We start from the raw sequence: 21,874 nt of genomic DNA on the forward strand, positions 1-21,874 counted from the left end.
TTTTTCCAGTGTTTGTCTTTCATGGCAACAAATTCCCCAAATTCGTCTTTTCCTTTCATTAGGATACTAAACCTACAAGTATTGACAAATTATTGTAATTACATATAGTTTTGCTGACGCTTCTCCAATAAAACGTCTTGTAGGCTTATAAATTGAGTTTAATAGGTTGAGAATTCAATAAATATGCCACAGTGTAGAAAAGACATGAGCCATCCAGCTCAGCAGATGGGACAGGTCTCAATTCATATTCTTGGCTCTGTTTGGGGCATTTAGATAAGCAGTTGGCAAGCTTTTGCCCTCCTGTACCAAGGCCCCACGTCTACAAAGATGATCCAATGTGAAGGTTACTGAAATTTAATTGAAATAGAGCCCACAACCCTTCACAGCCATCTGTGCCAGGCGATCGTAACCAAAGTCTCATCATCTTTTCTTTTGTTGTTCGTTTGTTATGATGTGTGAGAATGACGTGCTGGTAACACTAGTGCACGGCAGGCTTACTTCCACTGTCACAGCAGAATGTGACCGCATTAGGCATGGAATACATTGTAAATCTTTGGTGGATGCCCCTTTTGTAAGGCGACAGCATCCTCACTACGTAAGAAAAAGCCCCGGCGTCGTCTTGTATTCTGTGCAGTATATCAAGCATGTACTGTGGAAAAGCACTTAATCATTTGGAAACAATAAGAATGCTGCTCCTTCTAGAATGTTAGACTGGTAATAATTGTATTACATTGTTGTCAGTTTTTATTATTTTCACAAGTGGGTGTTACTTGCTAAATGCAGGATAACTGAAGCCAGTGAAGTGACTAGTTTTAGCATTGCCTGGTTCAAAGGCGCCTGAAATTTGCATTCAAATTCATCAGAAGTAATTCTGTTAGGAATCACACGGTGCTAAGTGCAGCCGCTGTAAATCCACACGACCGGAGACGTCAGAATAAGCCCGTAGTGATCCGTGGCGTAATTGTAATATTGTAGCAGTACGTGGCAAACAACTGCATTGAATAAAATGCCACCATTAGTTAGAGGCTGGCATGATAATTGCTTTTTTTAATTCCTGTGGAAGCTCTGAATTCCTCAGAGTGCAGATGACTCCATAAATTAAATTTATTTTATGCAGCATTAAGAATTTAATATAGGGTTTTATTTAGTGTGAGGACACAAAGTGGACAAAAGCTCATAAATGTACTGACTTATTTATTTCTTTCATATTTATAATTTGTATGTACTAGTTTCCGTTTTTATACTGATTACCTAGGAGGGGGGATGATGCTACTTTTACTTTGTTTCTTTAGTTATTTCAAGCAAAAAGCACTGCAAATTATATCTTTGTTGCTTTTCTATTGTTAAAAAAAAAAAAAAACTAACCAATTCAACGAAAGAAGGGAATTGCATTTCCATGGGAAAAAAGTGTGTCGTAACAGATTTTTATTTGTACAATGAAGTGGAAACCGAAAATAATGAAATATATAATCATAATACTGTATATAAAATTCTTTCAAATACAGGGTAATTTATTGGAACAAGAGAAAGCCATAAGTAAAGCTGATCAGACTATTACTCTTCTATTGTCCGTGCATACAGCATACAGTATCACATAAAAGTGGGTACACCCCTCACATATTTGTAAGTATTTTATTATATCTTTTCATGGGACAACACTGGAGATTTGAAACTTTGATACAATGTAAAGTAGCCAGTGTACACTTGTATAACAGTGCCTTCAAATAACTGAACACACAGCCATTCATGTCTAAACTCTGGCAGCAAAAGTGAGTGAAAACGGCCAGATTGTGTCCAAAGTGTCAATATTTTGTGTGGCCACCATTATTTTCCAGCAGAGAAAAAAAATCTCTTCTGTCCTTAGTGTGGATCTGATTCAGCAGCTGTGTAATACCACACACACACTTACAATCTGGAGGCAGGGGTGATGCTGTTTTTGCAAGGAAGTAGCTATTTTTTTATACTGCATAACCCCTTTAACTCTTTGAGGCATAGAGTTCATTAAAGCTTCACAGGTTGCTGCTGGAATCCTCTTTTACTTCTCCATGACAACCTTATGGAGCTGGTGGATGTTAGAGATTTTGTGCTCCTCCACCTTCCAATTAAGGATGCCCTATAGATGCTTCATAGGCTTTAGGTCTGGGGACATGCTTGGCCAGCACCTTTACTCGCAGTTTCTTTAGCAAGGCAGTAGTAACCTTGGAAGTGTTCCTGGGGTTCAAAGACTGCCCTGCAGCCCAGTTTCCGAATGGAAGGAGATCGTCCTCTGCTTGTATGTCACAGTACATTCACAGTGGAATTCATGGTTCCCTTAATGAACTGAAACTCCCCACAGGCAGTAGCACTCATGCAGCCCCAAACCATGATACTCCCACCACCATGCTTGACTGCAGACAAGAGACATTTGTCTTTGTACTAGTCACCTGGTTGCCGCCTCACACGTTTGACACTATTTGAACCAAGTAAATGTATCTTGAATTACTGGAACCATGTCCTATTTGTGGGCTTTTATTTGCATAATATTTAGAAGAGGCTTCCTTCTGGGATGGCAGCCATGCAGACCCAATTCATGAAGTGCGGCATATGGTCTGAGCACTGACATGCCGATCCCCCAACCCTTTAACCACTGCAGCAATGCTGGCAGCACTTATACGTCCATTTTTGAAAAGACTGGATGTCATACTGAGCATGTGCACTTAAAGCGGCACTATCAGCAGGTTCTTCCCAGAGAACCTGCTGATATGCAGTTGTAGCTATGTATGTCAGTAATACATAGCCATTAGTTTAACCTCTCTCCTCCTCCACATTGTTGGTTAAATTACTAAATGCTCTTATGCAAATTACCTGCATTAGAGTATTTAGGGCGTTGCTCAGGGCCGGAGAGCATCGCTGCGGCCCGTCCAGCCCACTATGCATATTCATAACTGCATAGTGGGCTCTATACATGCCGGCTGCGCAAGTAAGCACAGGCTGTTTCCTGCGCATGCCGGAACCCCCCGGGCCACTGCCGATCCTCCCGGAGGTCCCTCAAGGCGTAAGTATAAAATCTATCTTATACTTACATCCGGAGGGACCTCCGTGAGGATCGGCAGTTGCCCGGGGGGTTCACACATGCGCGGGAAGCAGCCTGTGCTTTCCTGCGCAGCCGCAGTGTATAAAGCTCACTATGCAGTTATGAATATGCATAGTGGGCTGGACAGGATGGGGTGGGCTGGATAGGAGGGGCTGGGGTTTGTGCTCTCCTTTTATGTCCTGTATTAAAAAGTGGTGGTGGTGATGGGTGGTGGCGAGTTCACTCAGACCAGCGTAATATATGCCAGTCTTAACAAAAATGTGGATTTAATGGGGGGTTGGTAAGTGTCCATATCAGTACCTGGATCAGCATTTATCTTGCCAAAGTTTTACAACTTAAGTAATAAATAGGAAATTGGTTACCTATTACCAACAATGGCCAAATTATGATTGCTAAACATCTTGGTCTAGCAATTACTGGTCCAGCGACAGACTGCTGATAAAGTGGCAGAAGAGTAATGGGTGCCTGAATCTTATGGATGTTGTTAGGGAGCAAAGACTAGCACTTCTGATCCCACAGAAGAGCTCATGTAGCACAGTAACCCTTTTCATGTCAGCCATACATCTATATATGCTCCTACTGATGATATCACGTGAAGTAGGAACAGGTATAAATGTTTCTGACATAAAGGGGTTTTAATGTGTGTGGGGCAGCTTCAGTGAGATCATCCCTGCACACATTAGTGTCCCAGGGCTGCCTGCCATTAACTCATTAAACACCGCAATAGCTGCATTCAGGGAAGTCAGTGACAGGAAAAGTACCTGTCACTGACTGATTGGGACCCCCACAGCATAAATTCTGGGGTCCCGATCACTGACAGACAGAAGTTCAATACTTACCTCCGTCCTTTTGAAACGACAATCTTCTCATAGAGTCTGCCTCAGGCAGACTCTGAGAAGATCGCTGATTATAATGATCAATGCTATGCTAATGAATGCATATATAAGTCCCCTAGGGACAAAACAAAACCCCTCCTGTAAAAGTTTAAATCACCCCCTTTCCAATTATACAAATAAAAATTTGTAAAAATATATATATATATATATATTTATATTTTTCGTGTTGTAGCTTGTGGAATTGTATGTGAAAAGCGGGAAAAAACACCAAGATTACTGATTTCTTTTATTATATATCAGAACAAAGCATAAAAAGCGATCCAAATTTTTTTATTTTACACCAATATACCAATAAAAAGTAATGATATTGGCACAAAAAATGAGTCCCCCACCAGCCCTGTACAGTAAGTGGAAAGCTATGCGTTGTAGCTCTTAGAAGGCGAGGAAGAACACTGGTTCAATGTGACCTGGACATCCGTGCATCAATGACCTTTGGTCATGCCTGAGTTAAATGGTTATTGCCGCCAATGATAAAAATATGCCAGAACACACAGTGCTCTGCAGGTTGCTATGTACTGGCCTACATCAGTGCCCATGGTTTGCCTACCCATCACAAAAAGTGTTTATAATAGGCACGTGAGCATCAGAATCTGACCAGGGGCAGTGGAAGAAAGAGGCTTGGTGTGGTGATAAATTAGATTTTATTTCACAACATGTACAGCCAGATGTGTGGGCATCACCTACCTAAGAAGAGATGGCACCAAGATTTGAAGACACTATAGGGGACATTTATCAACGTTCCTCTCCATGGAGCGGGCAGACAGCGGCAGTCAGAAGCCGAGAGTTCAGGTTTATATGAACCCGAACCTCGGCAGGTTCGCTCATCTCTAATGCTCTCCACTCTACTTGGGTGCATCTTCTTTGTCACTAAATAGACAGTGCGGCCTTAGTAACTGTACAATGTCTGCAGTAGAGGCATGGTTTATGACACAACTGGACCTCCCTACAATCTCTGCATCTCATGAAATTGCATGAATTCTTTTAGGAAGATGCATAATTACTTTTTTTTTATAATATGGCTTGGGAAGTAGGGTTCTTCGCAGCTTTTTTTGCCACATTTGTATAGTCTTGTGTCTCAGGATGTCTAGGTAAATTTTCTAGTCCTTTGAGAAAGAGTTCTGTATTAAGTATTATATTGGTGAAGCTATGGAGAGAAGTCTACGTGCTCTTGTCCTTGAAGTTAGATCGGACTGGTAACAGTGCTGATGTTTTTGTTAGCATTTACCAGCAGCATCTTGGCAGCAAGTGACCTCTGCTAGAGAGCGCAAAACATTTTCAATTTACAGGCTCAAGTATTTATGCTGTCTTTGGATCTCATCCTTTTGAAAAGGTCGACCCCATAGGAATTTGCCACAAGAAAGAAATTTGGCCCCTTTGACGGACATGACCAGCTTAATAACACAATGCTCCTGACGAGCACGCTGCATACGATTCCATTTTAATATTTATAGAATAAACACACACTGCTTTAAGTGTACACAAGCAGCTGCTGTCATTTGGATCTGAGCAGATGTTAGACCTCTGAAATCGTAGCTGATAATTAAAATACTAACAGTTAGTGTTTTACCCCAGCTGCAGGTTCTGTTTACTGTAAATTTGATTTTAATGGTGCCCCAGTGCTGCTGTGGAGTAGTGGTTTCGTATTCCTTAGTACCCTCAGTTAGAGCTACAATAAAGGAAAAAATCTAATTCCAAATAAATATATATAAAAAACTTTCTTCTTACAGCAATAATATAATAGAAGTACAGGCCCATCTCAAACCTTCAGTTTAACTCATGATAAAGTAGTGTTCCTAATGTGCTGTCATTAGTCCCAAATAAATGCAGAAGGGTGTGTTCACATGTTGCAGTTGCACTGCAGTTTTTTTTAGGCTTCCCTTAGACACTTTTTATTTAGAGGGAGTGGGGGCTTACAAAAGTCATTAAAAAAACAACAACCAAAAAAACACCAATTTTTTTCCCATCATTATGGCATTTTTTCAGGAGTTTTCTCAATTTAGTTAACATTACTATAGGCGTAGAATGGGGTGTGTGTGTGTGTGTGTGTGTGTGAATAACGCGTATATGCTTATAGACAGGGCATGTTTCTGACCCCCCCTGCTAAGAGGGAATGTAACAATGTTCCTTTGGGAAAATGCTGAAAAAAAGACCCTGCTGTGATTTCACAAAACTGCTGTACAAACACAGTGAGAACTGCCCTGAAAAAGATGCCTTACAAAAAAAGTTTTTAATTTCATTTTTGTGCCAAAGCCAGATGTGGATTCAAATGGTATGGAAAATATAAAAGGAGGACTTTAACTTCGCTTTCCTGGTGGATCCTTTTCTAGTTTTGGCACAAAAACTACAGTGGCAGTTTAAAATAAAAAAAACTGCCATGTGTGGTTCAAGCTTAAGACTCTGTTCTCACACAGTTATCTTTGCACAGTATTTTGCAACCAAAATCAGGAGTGGATTGAAAACACAGGCTATGTTAACACACTGTTGAAATTTAGTGCATGGCCGCCATTTAAAGCCACTCTGTACCCACAATCTGACCCCTCCAAACCACTTGTACCTTCGGATAGCTGCTTTTAATCCAAGATCTGTCCTGGGGTCCATTCGGCAGGTGATGCAGTTATTGTCCTAAAAAAAAACTTTTAAACTTGCAGCCCGTGCCAAACGGGAGTATCTGTGCCCTAACTTTGCACCACCCCTCCATCCCTCCTCCCCACCCTCATCATCATTAGGAATGCTCCAGGCAGATTGTCTTCTATTCCCCACCTGTGGCAGCCCGGCACATGGGCTGGATCGTTCAGGACCTGTGCAATGTTCAGCATGGAGAAAATGTTTAAAAGTTGTTTTTTAGGACAATAACTGCATCACCTGCCGAACGGACCCTAGGACAGTTCTTGGATTAAAAGCAGCTATCCGAAGGTACAAGTGGTTTTGGAAATTGACATTTGCACTTTTGTGACCATAGTGCCAATATCCTTTTGCCCCTTAGTGCCCTAATTTTTTCATATGGAAAAGGCCATAGTATATATAATAATTGAGGTACTGTATCAGCCACTACTGCCCAATGACCCAATACATTAAGTAAGATATGTAACATTGTGAGGCATAGTGTGACATGATGTTGTATTCCATGTTACAAAACTTTGTATGCTTTATGTCCCTTAAAATGGGAAAAGGTAAAGTCAGCCTACATTCAGCTGGACTGAGCCCTGCAAATATATCCAATGCCAAAAATAAATATATAGGGGTCAGCCTCTCAGGCAGTGACTGTGAGAAGGTTGGGAGACCCCAATTAGCTGTATTTAGGTTGCACCCTTGTAATATATTATACAGCCCAATAACTGGCATAGATAATACCATGCCTGACAAAAAATGTATTGAGCATTCCGCTATGCAACCTTCCATTGCAGAAATATTCTCTGTGTATGGTAAGACCGTAATGCTGCACCTCACATAAATAAAGAGCTGTATAATTTATAATTCCAGAAAGTCTTCTCCTGAACACTTACTCTCCGTCACATTAGAGGCAGGAAGGTTAACAGACTAGTGGACTTTCTTCCGAGATGAAGCTTCTCTTTTAAAATCAAGCCCCTTAATGTCATATTTATTTGCTATGCGATGCATGAAATCTACTTTCTGTTTTAGGACAGCAAATGACTCTTGACCCCTTTAGTGCCGACACAGTGTGACCTCTCTTCTGTCACCATTTTCTTCTCCTGAAAATTCCATGAATTTTTATTACAAGTCTCTCTTATTTTTTTTTTTTTTAAACTAAGCTGAAGCTTCAACAAATTGCTTGACACAGATGAGATGAAGTTGGTGAAGTAGTGTTAGGTAAGTTTTACAACCAGCATGTGTGCGGCAGAATAGTACAACACCAGTGCCCTACAATGTCATACACCACTAGCTGCTGAGCCTACTATTGGATAAATACATCATTTTATGGAACATTGATTGTTCTATAAACCCAATGGAGTATTATGCTCTATGATCAAACCATTTAGATTGTGTGTAGAGCACAGAAAATGCCATATTCAGGATGGTACTAAAAGTGCCATTTGTGTATTTTATGGATGTCATTACAAGGGAAACTTCTCTCTGTAGACCCTGTTTACTGCAAAATTTTTTAGCATGTAATGACATTTTTCATTCACAACGTATGCCTTCGAGAGAGGGGGGCCCTTGTTTTATTTGTTTCATTCGCGTTTACTGCACAAATTCTGTACATTTTAATTAAATGTGCGCTTAACAAAAGCATAAAGTATTTATTCCGTGAATTCTGTCTTAGGGGAAGAAAAATAATGACAGTGAATAAAGAACAACACACAGCGTTGCCAGGTACATGCTCCTCTCCCCCTTCTATATAAACCAAAAATGAAGGAGGGCTTTGAGGAGATTGGGGGGCGGGGGGATATTAAATTGCAGTTTAAATCCATTCAACCTGGCACAAGTAGCTGGAGCCATGTTTAGGAAGAGATGGAAGGAAAATGCAAATCTGAAGTTCATGTTTAAAAATCATGACATTTGTAGGTAAAGGGGGAGAGGGGGGTTAAAACATTCACTAAAGACTATAGTTGATAAATAACAGTTCTGCAAAAGAGACAGATTTCTTGGAAGGGGACCAGCTCTCTGTTCACTGCATCCCTTGAAATGAAACACCTCTTTAGTAGTCGCTCTGAATTAGAACTGTCGCTTCACAATCACTTAGAGCTCAAAAGAAACACAGAACTTTACTTTCAGGATAATTACCATAAAGCTGTCTTTATAGAGTCAAGTTGTGTCATCCAGGCGCAGTGTCGGGATATCAGTTTATTGTATAAAACTTAGAGTGTGTTAAATTGCAGTCAGTATAGCAGTTTGCACTTTATAATTATACATATATATGTATATGTTTTTGCATTTCCTCTGTTAAGGCTATGTTCCCACACAGTATTTTTACTCAGTATTTTGCTCAGTATCTTTCAACCAAAACCAGGAGTGGACACATAAAGGCAAAGTTCACACACTGTTGAAATTGAGTGGATGGTTGCCATTTAACAGCAAATAACGCTAGTTATTTCAAAACAATAGTTTTAAAATACCGGTAATTATTTGTCATTAAATGGCGGCCATCCACTCAATTTCAACAGTGTGTGAACATAGCCTTTATGTGTTTTCAATCCACTCCTGGTTTTAATTGAAAAATACTGAACACAGATAACTGTGTGGCAACATAGCCTAAAAATGAGTATGTCTGCAATTATATTATGATTTCTACATATAAATATCTACATGCAGTTCTCTTAGACCATGCAGCAGTTTATTGTATAAGAAGCCCTCATTCATGTATTCGTCAGTGAAATGCAGCATACAGTTCATAAATATAAATGTGCCTATAATTGTAAATCTGCTTCAACGCATCCATGAAGGATTATTTGTCCAGGAGTTTATTATTCTTTTCATGCAATGAAATTTAGTGTGATTTCCATACTTTTATGTTATTTGTAATCGGCCATTAAACAGTCAAAAGGGCATCGGGTTCTCGACTGTAGCACTAAAATAATAATCAGTGTGTGTTACTTAGGAATTGTAACCAATTGTATTGGTAACCAACCCCAAAATTATGCCACGGTCCAGCTGAGAATATTCTCTAATTATCTAGAGATGTCATTTAGATAAGATTGGTGCATAGATGAACAGAAGAACAAAAAAAATATTGTGGCTATCCAGGGGTATTAAGTGATGTTAAAGTGATGTTAAATGTGACCCTTCCCCCCCCCCCCCCCCCCTTAAACCACTTGTACCTTCGGATAGCTTCTTTTAATCCAAGATCTGTCCTGGGGTCCTAATAAGCAAGTTTTGAACTTGCATCTCTGTGTCAAATTGGTGTGTCCTAGAGTGTCTGTGCCATAGGCCGGCACTGCCTCTCCATCCCTCCTCCTCCCCACCCTCTTCATCATTAGGAATACCCTTGGGCAGCATTTTTCCTATTTATCACCTGTCTGAACACTACACAGGTGCCTTAATGATCCAGCACATGTGCCGTGTTCAGACAAGTGATGAATAGGAGAAATTGTTCTAGGGGCATTCCTAATGGTGAAGAGGGTGGGGAGGAGGGACAGAGGGGTGTCACAATCCTAGGACAAAGGTACTCTAGGCCACACCGATTTGACATAGGGCTGCAATTTTAAAAGTTGTTTTTTAGGACAATAAGTGCTTCACCTGCCAAACGGACCCCAGGACAGATCTTGGATTAAAAGCAGCTATCCGAAGGTACAGGATTGAGGGTACAGAGTCGCTTTAAGGACTGATACTGGGTGTCAAGGCCAAGCACACAAGCTATAGTCCAAGGCATTCTGTAGGGATTGTCCAGGATTAGAAGCACATGCCTGAAATAGTACTACCCCTATCCACAGGTTACGCTCCATCCCTATTCACTTCAGTGGAGCTGAGCTGCAGTAGCAAACACAACTCTTGGGCAGATATGGTACATTATTTTGGAAGAAAGCAGACTTTTTTTTTTAATCATATACAGCACTTTTCACGTCACGGCACTGTGGTGACCAATGAAGATTTTACTTGGTAACATTTTCTGGAACTTGCTTTTTGTGCAGGGCAATGGGATATTGAAAACAGAAAGTACCTTCCTCTTATGTGGAATTATGATCTCCAAAATTTTATACATCACCAAACTTTACAATGATTGCTACCTGTCCATGAACACAGCATTCCCCTGGCACCCACCAAACATTCTGTATGTTAGAGTGCCAGATGGTGAAGCATGGTTTATTGATCTAGAGGTCAAAGGAAGTAGGCAATACAAGTCTGGCAAACACATAGTATTGCATATGGTGATCTCAGGCTCATGTTTATGTGCAGCTGCTTAACCACTGAAATCCTAACCTTGAGGCGTTTTAAGCAGAATAGAGACTTGACAAACTGACTTCAGCTAATGACAAGTCACTGAATCCCTCACTATGGTCATTGCTATTGCAAATGTTATCTATGCAGAATGAAAGTAAAGGTCACCATATTAGTCAAAAGTTGTCCAAACCCATTGACTTTGGCAAGACTGGCTGTCTAATGTGTATAGGCATCTTCTGGCTCCTCCTTTAACAGATGATTTTTTTGGAAAGAAGGGTGTTAGATTTCAACTATTCATGAGCATGTAGTTGAGCCAAGTGTTCATGTGTATGTGAGGAACGAGGAAAATAGCTGTTGTGTCTGGGCACGTTTGGACTGCACACACCTGTTATAAACCACTGTGGCTACGTTTTTGAAACCCGTAATAATGCAAGTACAGTGGTAACTCGGTTCTCGAACTTAATTGGTTTTGGAAGGCAGTTTGAGAACCAAGCAGTTTGAAAACCGAGCAGTGTCTTCCCATAGGAAATAATGTAAATGTGATTGGTTCCAGCAGCCACCAATAATTACCTATAATACTCATTTATTACACTGATAAGTGCTCAGTATAATCACTACAGTACAGTACAGAACAGCACTATACTGTACAGGACATTAAACATAAGAAATGTTCATCAGAACCAGCAATTATAGTACAGTAGTCACCAACTCCTCACCCATCCTTTACTGTATAGCGTCCCCCCCCATCCAAGCACTGTAATGTATGGGAGATGGTGGTGCACTGCCTGTACTACTACTGCACTGTATATGCACTCCAGCAGTCTTATACAGCACTGTACTGTATGTAAAGCCTCACCACTGCTTAACTCGCCAGGTACAACCCACCATCCACGCTCGCAAAAACGTTCGAAAAACGTTCGAAAACCGAGCAAAGTTCGAATTCCAAACACTACTTCTGGGTAAATTTTCGTTCGAATACCAAGCAGTTTGAGTTCCAAAGCGTTAGAAAACTGAGGTATTACTGTACTTCTATATAGTGTATGTGGCTGATTACAATTTACTGAATATGGAGGAGAACAAGAAGAGACAGATCTGATCCAAAGCATCTAGCTTGCTAGTGATTGTACTTGTACTGGAGAAAGGGGGAATTGTTGGCAGTGTGTCCTCATTTTAGACATATTTTGGGTGTCTGATTGCTGGTCTTTGTAGGATCATAGGTATCTTCTGTAACTCCATATGCCTGTTAGTAAGCAACCACCTAAACTAATTCAGGCAATATGCTACAAACATACATTCTGAAAATAAGGAAAAAATAAAACTGATACTCTATAGGGGTTGCGGCTAGTCACCTCCTGCTTATATACTCAATGATGTCATACCAATGTTATAGCTGGCCCACATCTTGGAAGAATGGCTTCCGTTCTTCCCTTGATCACATAGTTGACCATGGTCAATAATGGATGGTTGCCAAGGTTTCAAGAGGAGGACCTACAGTTATTTGCTGGATATCATATGAAATGTTAAACTTAAATGAGGGCAGAACATATGTGTGGGTATACCTGAAAATGTATAAAATTGTGCATAACCCCCATTAATAACTACTATAATAATATAAAAGGGAATTTAGAAGTAGATATAGCTGTATAGATATAGCTGTCATTCATTTTTATAGCATGGTTATAGCATGTCTATTGTTTCTTTGGGGTTACTATAATGGCATTATTCTAAAGGCATACTACACATTATGGCTTTCTTTTCTTTAAAATTATTCTTTTTCTCAACTCTACATTAATTCATTAAAGTTGAAATGGAGAATTCTTCAGTGGGCAAGTCCTTTATAGTATGATTGAGGCTGTTATATTTTATAGGAGCCATTTTTCAAAGCAATACTGACAGCACTCGAAAGTATTAAATTGCTGAATCAAAGATGGACCTGCAATCACGTTTATGAACTGTGATGGAATAGCGAGGGCTTCACCATGCTGAGGTTAAAATGTTGGAGTAGTTAAACTCCATCACACCCCTCAGTGACAGCTGTATTTACCCATGTAGTTTGCTTTAATGGCCTGGCAGTGGCTTAACTCATGTGTGGATTCAAACAGATTAAGTCAGCAGTTCTGAACTGAATAACTATTGGCTAGGGAAAAACCTTACACCCAGAACATCTAGTAGACATCAGATACCTAGTCTAACATACCATAATTTGACAGATACTCTGAATATATTCACCCCATGTGATGTTAGGAAAGCTAAAAAGGTTTCAACATTCTTAGGTTACGTAACTACTACATAAAAAATAATTTTAGTGCTAAATGAGGGCTCTCAGTCAGTAATAAGGGCTGCAAATAATGTTCATAATATTAATGATTATTTGCGGCCGTCATGACCAATAGATGACCCGTCATTTGGCACTAAAATGATGGCCGTCTGGAAAGACAGTCTTCATTTTTATGTATTAGGATGTTTTCTGGCTTTCCAGACACCTTTTTCATGAAACGATGGACTATTAATAAATTCACATTTGTTATGCATCCAAAGTGCTTCCAAAGTAACTGACCCCCAAAATTAGAACATACAAAAACTATGTAAAAATATCAGTAAAAATAATGCAAGAAATGAAAAGTAAAAAATGTACGTAAAAGCGAAGAAGTAAATAAAAAGGTGAAACCTTTGGATTTTGCATTCCCATTGGCTACTACATACTGTATATGTTGCATTTAGAAAGGGGCCAAATCATGCTAAATTAAAATGGCGTATATGCAGAATTGTGTTGTTCTCAGACTAAATCTTACCAGCCAAAGCTTTGGCTCTCCAGGCATTATGGGAATTGTAGTTTTGAAACAGGTAAAGGGACAAAGGTTCCCCATCCCTGATCTCTGAGGATGCCCTCTCGTTACAGTCCTGGGTATGATTAGATTATGGGAGAGATGTTTGTACTGCATACAATTGAAAATAAGTTTCCATCAGATGGGAAGCCTGTTCTAATAAACTTACTATCTATGAGGTCTAGGAAACAGATTTGAGAATTGGATTATGTGTGATAGTAAAGGGACTGATGAAGGGAGATGTCATCAGCTAATTCATAATAATTTGGGTTGTTTACGGTAATTGATGGGTTAATGCCAGCGTATCCTTTTGAGGATGAGTAAAAGGGTGAATGATAGTTTCCCTTGTGGTCTAGAATAGCTAGAATAGAGGAGTTAATACCAGAATCCCTGGTGAGCTAGGGTAATGAAATGGTTAATAGCATCTCTGGTGGTCTCAAGTAATGATCATGTTACCTGCTGTGTGAACACATTCTTAAGTTTTAGTGAAATTTCTGTTTAAGGCTATGTTCACACAACGTCAAAAATATTAAAAAGTTTTTGCAGCGATTTAAATGACTACAATGGCAATGCATTGAAGTCAATGAGGAGACGGACGCTCAAGGCACACAGTGTATGAATAACGGATGTTTTTGCTGCGGACGTCAAAATAATGAACATGATCATTATTTTCGGACGTCTTTTGCAAACAGCGGACATTTTTTTTTTTTTTTTGTGGTTCACAAACACTTTTCCTTTTGTCACCGTTCTTTCTCCATCTTTACTATTAAATTCAATGGACTTTTCAATTAAGCCACACCCAAAGTAATCCCAAACAAAAATAATGTACAAACACTAATCATTGCACTAAGTGGAGGCCAGACTGCTAAATAACGTCTGTTATTTTAGACTCAAAATAACGGACGTCAGTTTAAACGGAGCTGAAAAAACGTGTGAACATAGCCTGAGTAAGGACAGTATATAAAGAAAGGTCATTTACCCTCTAAGGATGTAGCAGAGGTAACAGTCAGATAGCTGGGTAAATGCATTTAGTTATGGTGTTATATCTCTAACTGTTAACTCTGCTGCATCCTTACTTGGTGTGTGAACACATCTAGTTAATGCTCTATGTCTATATACATTTTGTATGGTAATATGTGGTTGACAAAAACAGCACTCCAAAGCGCTCATATTTCTATGTCTTCTGGTTGACCATTTGGCATATTCCTCTTTCTTCCTTGCAATATTTCTTCCCTCTCCCCGGCTCCAGAATGAGACTCAAATTGCTAGTGGAAAGTACTGATACCATAGCGCGTGCCTCTGCAGTGTGAGCACTGCCAAAAATTAATTCAACAGCATTGTGCCAGATTCATTGTATAATATTACCTAGAAACTGTTTAGTGCTTTGAAAATGTTCATTTTCGTCTACCCTTTCCCTTGACAGCCACTCACAGAGACCTGCTGGCCAAAAAGATAGAAATGAAAAAATTGTTTATAGCATCTGCTTTGACTCCTATACCTGTTAAAAGGATCAGGAATTACAATACTGTGTATGTGCGATTTCACAGATTTGATAAGATTTCTTTTTCTAATTGTAGTGAACTTGTTTGACTGAAAAAATAGTAGATGATATAAACAAAATTTCAGCAAATGTGCTTGGTAAATACACAGTCATTGAATTTTAATCTGGGATATACATACAGTATATGTATCCTAAGATAAACATAAAAAGGGAAATAACCTTAAAACAGGTTCTTTTTCTACTGACAATCTTCTATCTTCCTTTAGACCAGCACGGGCGTGAGGATGCAAGTGCCGTGGTCCTTTTTTTTTAACTGGTGCCTGTGCACGGTGACTGTCTGTTACCTAGCACTGGCCGGGCATAAAGCACTGGAGGCAGGCTGGCCGGCCGCCAGTGTGACCATCTGCCCTCCTCTCTGTGACGTGGCTCCATCAGAATCAATGGAGCTGCGTCTCAGAGGGGAGGGGAGATCGTCACACTGGGAGACGGCTGGCTGAAGTGCTGAAGTCATGTACCAGTGGTTCATTCGCTTTAAGGCTGGGTTCACAATACGTATATTTCAGTCAGTATTGTGGTCCTCATACTGCAACCAAAACCAGGAGTGGATTAAAAACACAGAAAGGCTCTGTCCACACAATGGTGAAATTGAGTGGATGGCCGTCATATAACAGTAAATAACGGCCATTATTTCAATACAACAGCCGTTGTTTTAAAACAACAGCAAATATTTGCCATTAAATGGCGGCCATCCACATCCAATTTCAACATTGTGTGAATAGATCCTTTCTGTGTTTTTAATCCACTCCTGGTTTTGGTTGCAATATGAGGACCACAATACTGACTGAAATATACGTAGTGTGAACCCAGCCTTAGGGTGCTAACACACACACAACCGATGCGCAGCAGATCAGCAGAAGATTTGATGGTGCAGATATGATGCTGTGTTCAGTTATTTACATCAAATCTGCTGCGTGTCTGCTGCATATCTGTTGTTTGCAGGGACAACTGCCATGATCTGCCATATGTGTATATAAGCATCATTATAGCTGGTCATTATATGTCAAATATGACCTCTATCTCTCTCTTTCTCTCACAAACAAAAGTCGTTTCTAAGCTAATTTTTGATCACTGGGGTTCTGGTCACTGGGATCCCCATGGTTTATGAAAATGAGGGTTCCAGTTTCTTCCATTTGAAAGGAGTGCCATTTGCACACGCATACTGTGGCTTTGCTAGTCAGCTTTATGAGCTGGGCGAAGATAGTTGAGTGTTCTACCTGGCTATTTTTGTGCAGCCTGTAGAGTTTAATGGATAAGAATTACTTGTCAGACCACTGCTCCACGGGACCTCTGTTCTCATGATTATTGGGGGTCTCAAGACCATTGTATATTATTGCAGCAAAGCTCCATTAGTGCATCATTAATCTGTGTTTTTTTTTTTTCTTTTGTAGGTATTGTTTCAAAATCCTTTGAATGTCGACTGAAGGGACAAGGTGCTAACTTTGTAGAAACCAATAGCCCATTTACTGCAACAACATCTGCCGAAGCTTCTCCAGTGAAAGAAAATGTTCGAACCACTCGAAAAGTCTCCCAGCCCACAGAACAAGTTCAACAAGTCATTATAATACAGGGATTTTCTGATGAATATGAGGGTAATTTCTCTATTGACACATCTGTAGAGGAAACTGCAGCAGCCACCCTTCAGACCTTGGCCATGGCAGGTCAGGTGGCAAGAGTTGTGCACATTACAGAAGATGGTCAGGTCATAGCAACTGATCAAGCTGCTCACATGGGCAACATCATCCCTGGAGAAATCCTTAGCGAGCAATTGCCCGAAGGAGCAACACAAGTTGTTGTAGTTGAAGGCCCAATGGAGGACACAGATGTTGCAGAGTCAGTTGCTATAGAGACTGTAACTGACTCTGATGGTAATGTGGTACAGCAAGTGATGGCCCAGAGCATTTTAGATACATCACAAGGAGTACATACATCTGATTCCTCTTCTGCTCTAGATGCTTTGCTATGTGCCGTAACAGAGCTAGGTAATGTTGGAGATGCACAGAGACAACCCAACATAGAAAGTCAAGCAATTGAAGAGTCATTGGTGAGGATGGCAAATGATGAGCAATCTGTGGAATCAAATACTGAAGAGATCCAGGTGTATCATGAGGTACATGGAGATCAGCAAGGTGTTGAGCAAATAGGAGTTGTCCAACAAGTTGTGCATTCTTCAGGATTTTCCTCTTCCCAAGAATCTGCTTTCAAAAACATGGTCCAAGGGGTTTTACAATTTGCAGTATGTGATCCTGCTGCTGCAGATCAGCTGATCAAAGAAGGAGTCACTCAAGTCATATTAAATGAAGAAGGTACCGTTCACATGGTGTCCACAGAAGGTCCTCATATAATAATGCACAACACTGAAAGCCATACTCTACATAGTCTACCTGAACAGCAAATGCGTTTAGTTGAATGTGAAGATGGAGAAATCTCACAGATCATTGTCACTGAAGAATTAGCCAGAGCCATGGTTCAAAATGAAAATGACCATTATCAGGAAGGTACCACACATTATATCGTAACTGAATTACCACAAGAAGACAAAGAATCCAATATGTATTCTCATACAGTCATAGAAACCAGCGAAAATACAGGTATTCTTCATACTGAAACCATTGTGGACACACAGGTGGTGGATGATGACACCTCACAAGAAGTAAACAACATGGTCGTCTATGCAGAGTAGACCTCTATGATGATAAACCCCCTGTGAAGGACCAGGAAGCTACAAGCAATGATGAGACTCATAAAATGATTTTGTAAAATAATATTTTGTTCATCTTTTATTTAAAATACTTTTTTGGACCATACATTGAAGCAAAACATTTGCTAATATTGAAAGAGAAATCAGATGTACAAACATAAAAACAAAATCACTAGATAATCCAATAATAGATCCAGCAATTACATTGTGTAGCTGTATTTTGGACCTTAACACTAACACAATACCTAGCTAGATAGAATCCAAGTTTCTGTCTACTTAGGTATTGCATCAGTGTCAAGGTCTGCATTTTCTACATACAGTACCTTGTTTCTCCTACATGGTGATTCTTTGACTGATCATTAATCCAACTATTCTGGTAGGACCGCAAGCTGCTAACCAACACCAGCCTAGAGACAAGTTAGCTTGTGACAAGCCATGTAGGGTATGCTTCTAGCACAACACCTACAGATGAGCTTGTTTCACTGTCCTTTTTCTTAATTTTATTATTACAAATCAGATCTTGACTGCCACATCCATATGTGAGTTAAAGGTATTTCCAGGGACTGTAATACTGATAGTCTATTTTTATGGAGCCATCAAAACCAGATTAGTGGGGGACTAAGACCTGGCACATTTGCTAATTAGCTGACTTAAAATTGATGTAACATTAACATTAAAGGGGTTATCCAGCACTACAAAAACATGGCCACTTTTCCCCCTACTGTCGTCTCCAGTTCAGGTGCAGTTTGCAATTAAGCTCCATTTACTTCAATGGAACTGAGTTTCAAAACCCCACCCAAACTGGAGACAACAATAGGGGGAAAGTGGCCATGTTTTTGTAGCACTGGATAACCCCTTTAACTTGAAAGAGTGAGCTATAGTACTGTGCACAGCCACTTCCACCAAAAAGGATGCCACATTTGCTGGAGTGATGGGGCCCTGTTAGGTAGCTGATCAACAGGAATCAAGTTACCACCATTCTTGATGGCTATCCTAAGCCCTGGACACCCATTTAACAGAAACATATCTCATGTCTTCCTGCTTCTGAAGATTGATCTTAGATGTTTTTGACTTAATTTTACTAGTGGGGCTCAAAAGCTACTCTCATGATGGCATTTATTGTTAACGAAAGCCATGAAACGGTGGTGGATCCGGTGTAGAGTGGGTCCAGGCAGAGCCCAGCGCACCTTATTGACTTATATTGGGGTCTGTCATGGTTCTTTCAAGGTTTCTAGTATTTTGATGGCAAGAATGATGCCGCACGCTGTGTTATTCTTGCCATTAGAACTGCTGACAGAACACCCCTTTCATTTGACGTAGATGAAAAAATAGCCCTAATACGTTGAGCACTATTACATGGGCCATCTCCATATTGTGTATATAGCAGCTCAGTCTGCAATTTGTCATTTGTGAATAATATGTGATGGAATTCTATTTGCAACTATACATATTAGTTTGCACATATAAAGTGTTTTTCCCCAAAAAGATTTCATATCACAAACTGCTTAGGGCATGTACTATATGGATACCTGCACTAACTGGCTCATTCACAATTATGTGGCACTATGGCATTCCAGGAATAAGATCATTTACCAATATTGAAAGGACGCATTCATTTCATACAATGTATGTTTTATTTACATGAAGGTCAGTAGGGTGACACCTATGGAAAGTTAGCAATAAAGTAAAAAAGAACTGCTAATGTTATGTAGATATCTGTTGTATACATTCTTGTTTTTAGTGATTATAGCTTAAACCACAGATGGGCAGATTTATTACCCTGCAGAAGTCTATTTCTTTTTGTTATTGCAGTTAATTGTGAGCCTGAGCAATATGCTTGACTTGGTTATAGAACCTGCTGTTAACATGATATACAACCGTGGTGCTTCACGTTGCTGGTATTCCATTTGCTGTGTAATGTTAGTTAAATGCTTTCATGGGCAATTTAAGGGATATAAAATGTCATATGCAGTGTTTCTTCTTATCCAGTTGTTGCAATTGCATTTTGTTTTCAAATAAAAAATGCAAATGTTTAAATGTTTTTTGGAATATTTTAAAGAACGCGCCTGGTTTTCTCTGAATGTTATTGATCTAAACTAACCTGCCATGCACATGAGAAGTTAAAGCGACTCTGTACCCACAATCTGACCCCCCAAACCACTTGTACCTTCAGATAGCCTTAGGGCTTTATCCAAGATCTACAGCCCCCGCTAATCAAATGCCGAACGATCGGGTTCGGATGGACTCGAGCATGCTCAAGGTTCGCTCATCTCTAATTATGAAATTAATAATCACAGAATCACAATTGTTGGTCACAGCCGGGGATATACTTTAAAGCGACTCTGTACCCACAATCTGACCCCCCCAAACCACTTGTACCTTCAGATAGCTGCTTTTATTCCAAGATCTGTCCTGGGGTCCGTTCGGCAGGTGATGCAGTAATTGTCATATTGTTATTGTCAAAATTGTTTTTATGACAATAACTGCATCCCCTACTGAACGGACCCAGGACAGATCTTGGAATAAAAGCATCTATCTGAAGGTACAAGTGGTTTGGGGGGTCAGATTGTCGCTTTAAAGTATACCCCCGGCTGTGACCAACAATTGTGATTCTGTGATTATTAATTTCATAATTAGAGATGAGTGAACCTCGAGCATGCTCGAGTCCATCCGAACCCGATCGTTGGGCATTTGATTAGCGGTGGCTGCTGAACTTGGTTAAAGCCCTAAGGCTATGTGGAAAACATGGATATAGTCATTGGCTGTATCCATGTTTTCCAGACAACCTTAGAGCTTTATCTAAGTTCAGCAGCCCCAGCTAATCAAATGCCGAACGATTGGGTTCTGATGGACTCGAACCCGAACCCGGTTCGCTCATCTCTATTCATAATATATTTTTATAGGAGGTTATAGATTGGTTTACCAGTGCAAAGCCTCAGATTCCAAGCTTCCCTTCAGACAAGCATAGAGATACATGATAAATAGAGATGAGCGAACCTCGGGCATGCTCGAGTCGATCCGAACCCGAACTTTCGGCAGTTGATTAGCGGTGGCTGCTGAAGTTGGATAAAGCCCTAAGGCTATGTGGAAATCATGGATATAGTCATTGGCTGTATCCATGTTTTCCAGACAACCTTAGAGCTTTATCCAAGTTCAGCAGCCCCAGCTAAACAAATGCCGAATGTTCGGGTTCGGATCAACTCTAACCCGAACCCGGTTCGCTCATCTCTAATCATAAAGTTCTGTCTGCTTGCTGCCACCAGTAGGGGGAGTTTAAGTTTAAGATTCAGTTCAGTAGAAGCTGTATGAATCCATTTATAGTAGACAGCCCACAGGGATCCCCACAGAAGACAGCCAGAATGTTATCTATTAAAGGGGTTGGCCACTTTATAGTAATATTTTTCAGTGTACAGTATTAGCAAGTGTATTCACTGTATATACTGACGGCAGCTCCCTGTGTAACTCATAGAGAAATTAGACTCCCCTCCTCCACGCTGTGCTACCCTGCTCTGTGGTGAGTTGGTCCATAAGATTGCTGAACATGGAGGAGCATCTGACCATGCCCCGCCCCCCTGTGTCCTCCATAGGCATATACAGGCTCAGTGGTGGACACTGGGGGGCGAAGCATGGTCACATGCTCCTCCATGTTCAGCCATCTTATGGACAGATTGACCACAGAGAAGGACAGCACAGTCTGGAGGAGGGGAGTCTGATTTTAGCTTTATGAGGCTGCTGTCAGTGTAGTGAGGATACTTACTAATACTGTACACTGAACTATTTAACTATGAAGTGGCCATCTTTGGCTGTGTGAAGGAAAGCTGAAAGTCTGTAAGAAACTAAAAACTCTATACTGTACACAGATATATTTTCAATTAAATCGTTACAGAATTTTTGGCCTCATAAAATAGACAATATTCACAGTAGGATCATGGGCACATTTCATAATAATGTAATTAAAATTGTGCGAATAACAGTTTTTTTCTT

General features: G+C 40.2%; 1 protein-coding gene across 1 annotated transcript in view; it reads left to right on the forward strand.

Moving 5' to 3' along the window:
• ZNF407 (zinc finger protein 407) overlaps positions 1-18,618 on the forward strand; it is a 423,344-nt gene extending 404,726 nt beyond the window's left edge. The window contains exon 9 of the mRNA XM_069957860.1: positions 16,581-18,618. Coding sequence (XP_069813961.1) covers positions 16,581-17,872 — 1,292 coding nt within the window. The 3' untranslated portion in view covers positions 17,873-18,618. The remainder of the gene's footprint in view (positions 1-16,580) is intronic.
• Positions 18,619-21,874: the final 3,256 nt, after the last annotated feature.

The sequence above is a fragment of the Dendropsophus ebraccatus genome, chromosome 2, assembly GCF_027789765.1.
Source record: "Dendropsophus ebraccatus isolate aDenEbr1 chromosome 2, aDenEbr1.pat, whole genome shotgun sequence".
Lineage (NCBI taxonomy): Eukaryota > Metazoa > Chordata > Amphibia > Anura > Hylidae > Dendropsophus > Dendropsophus ebraccatus.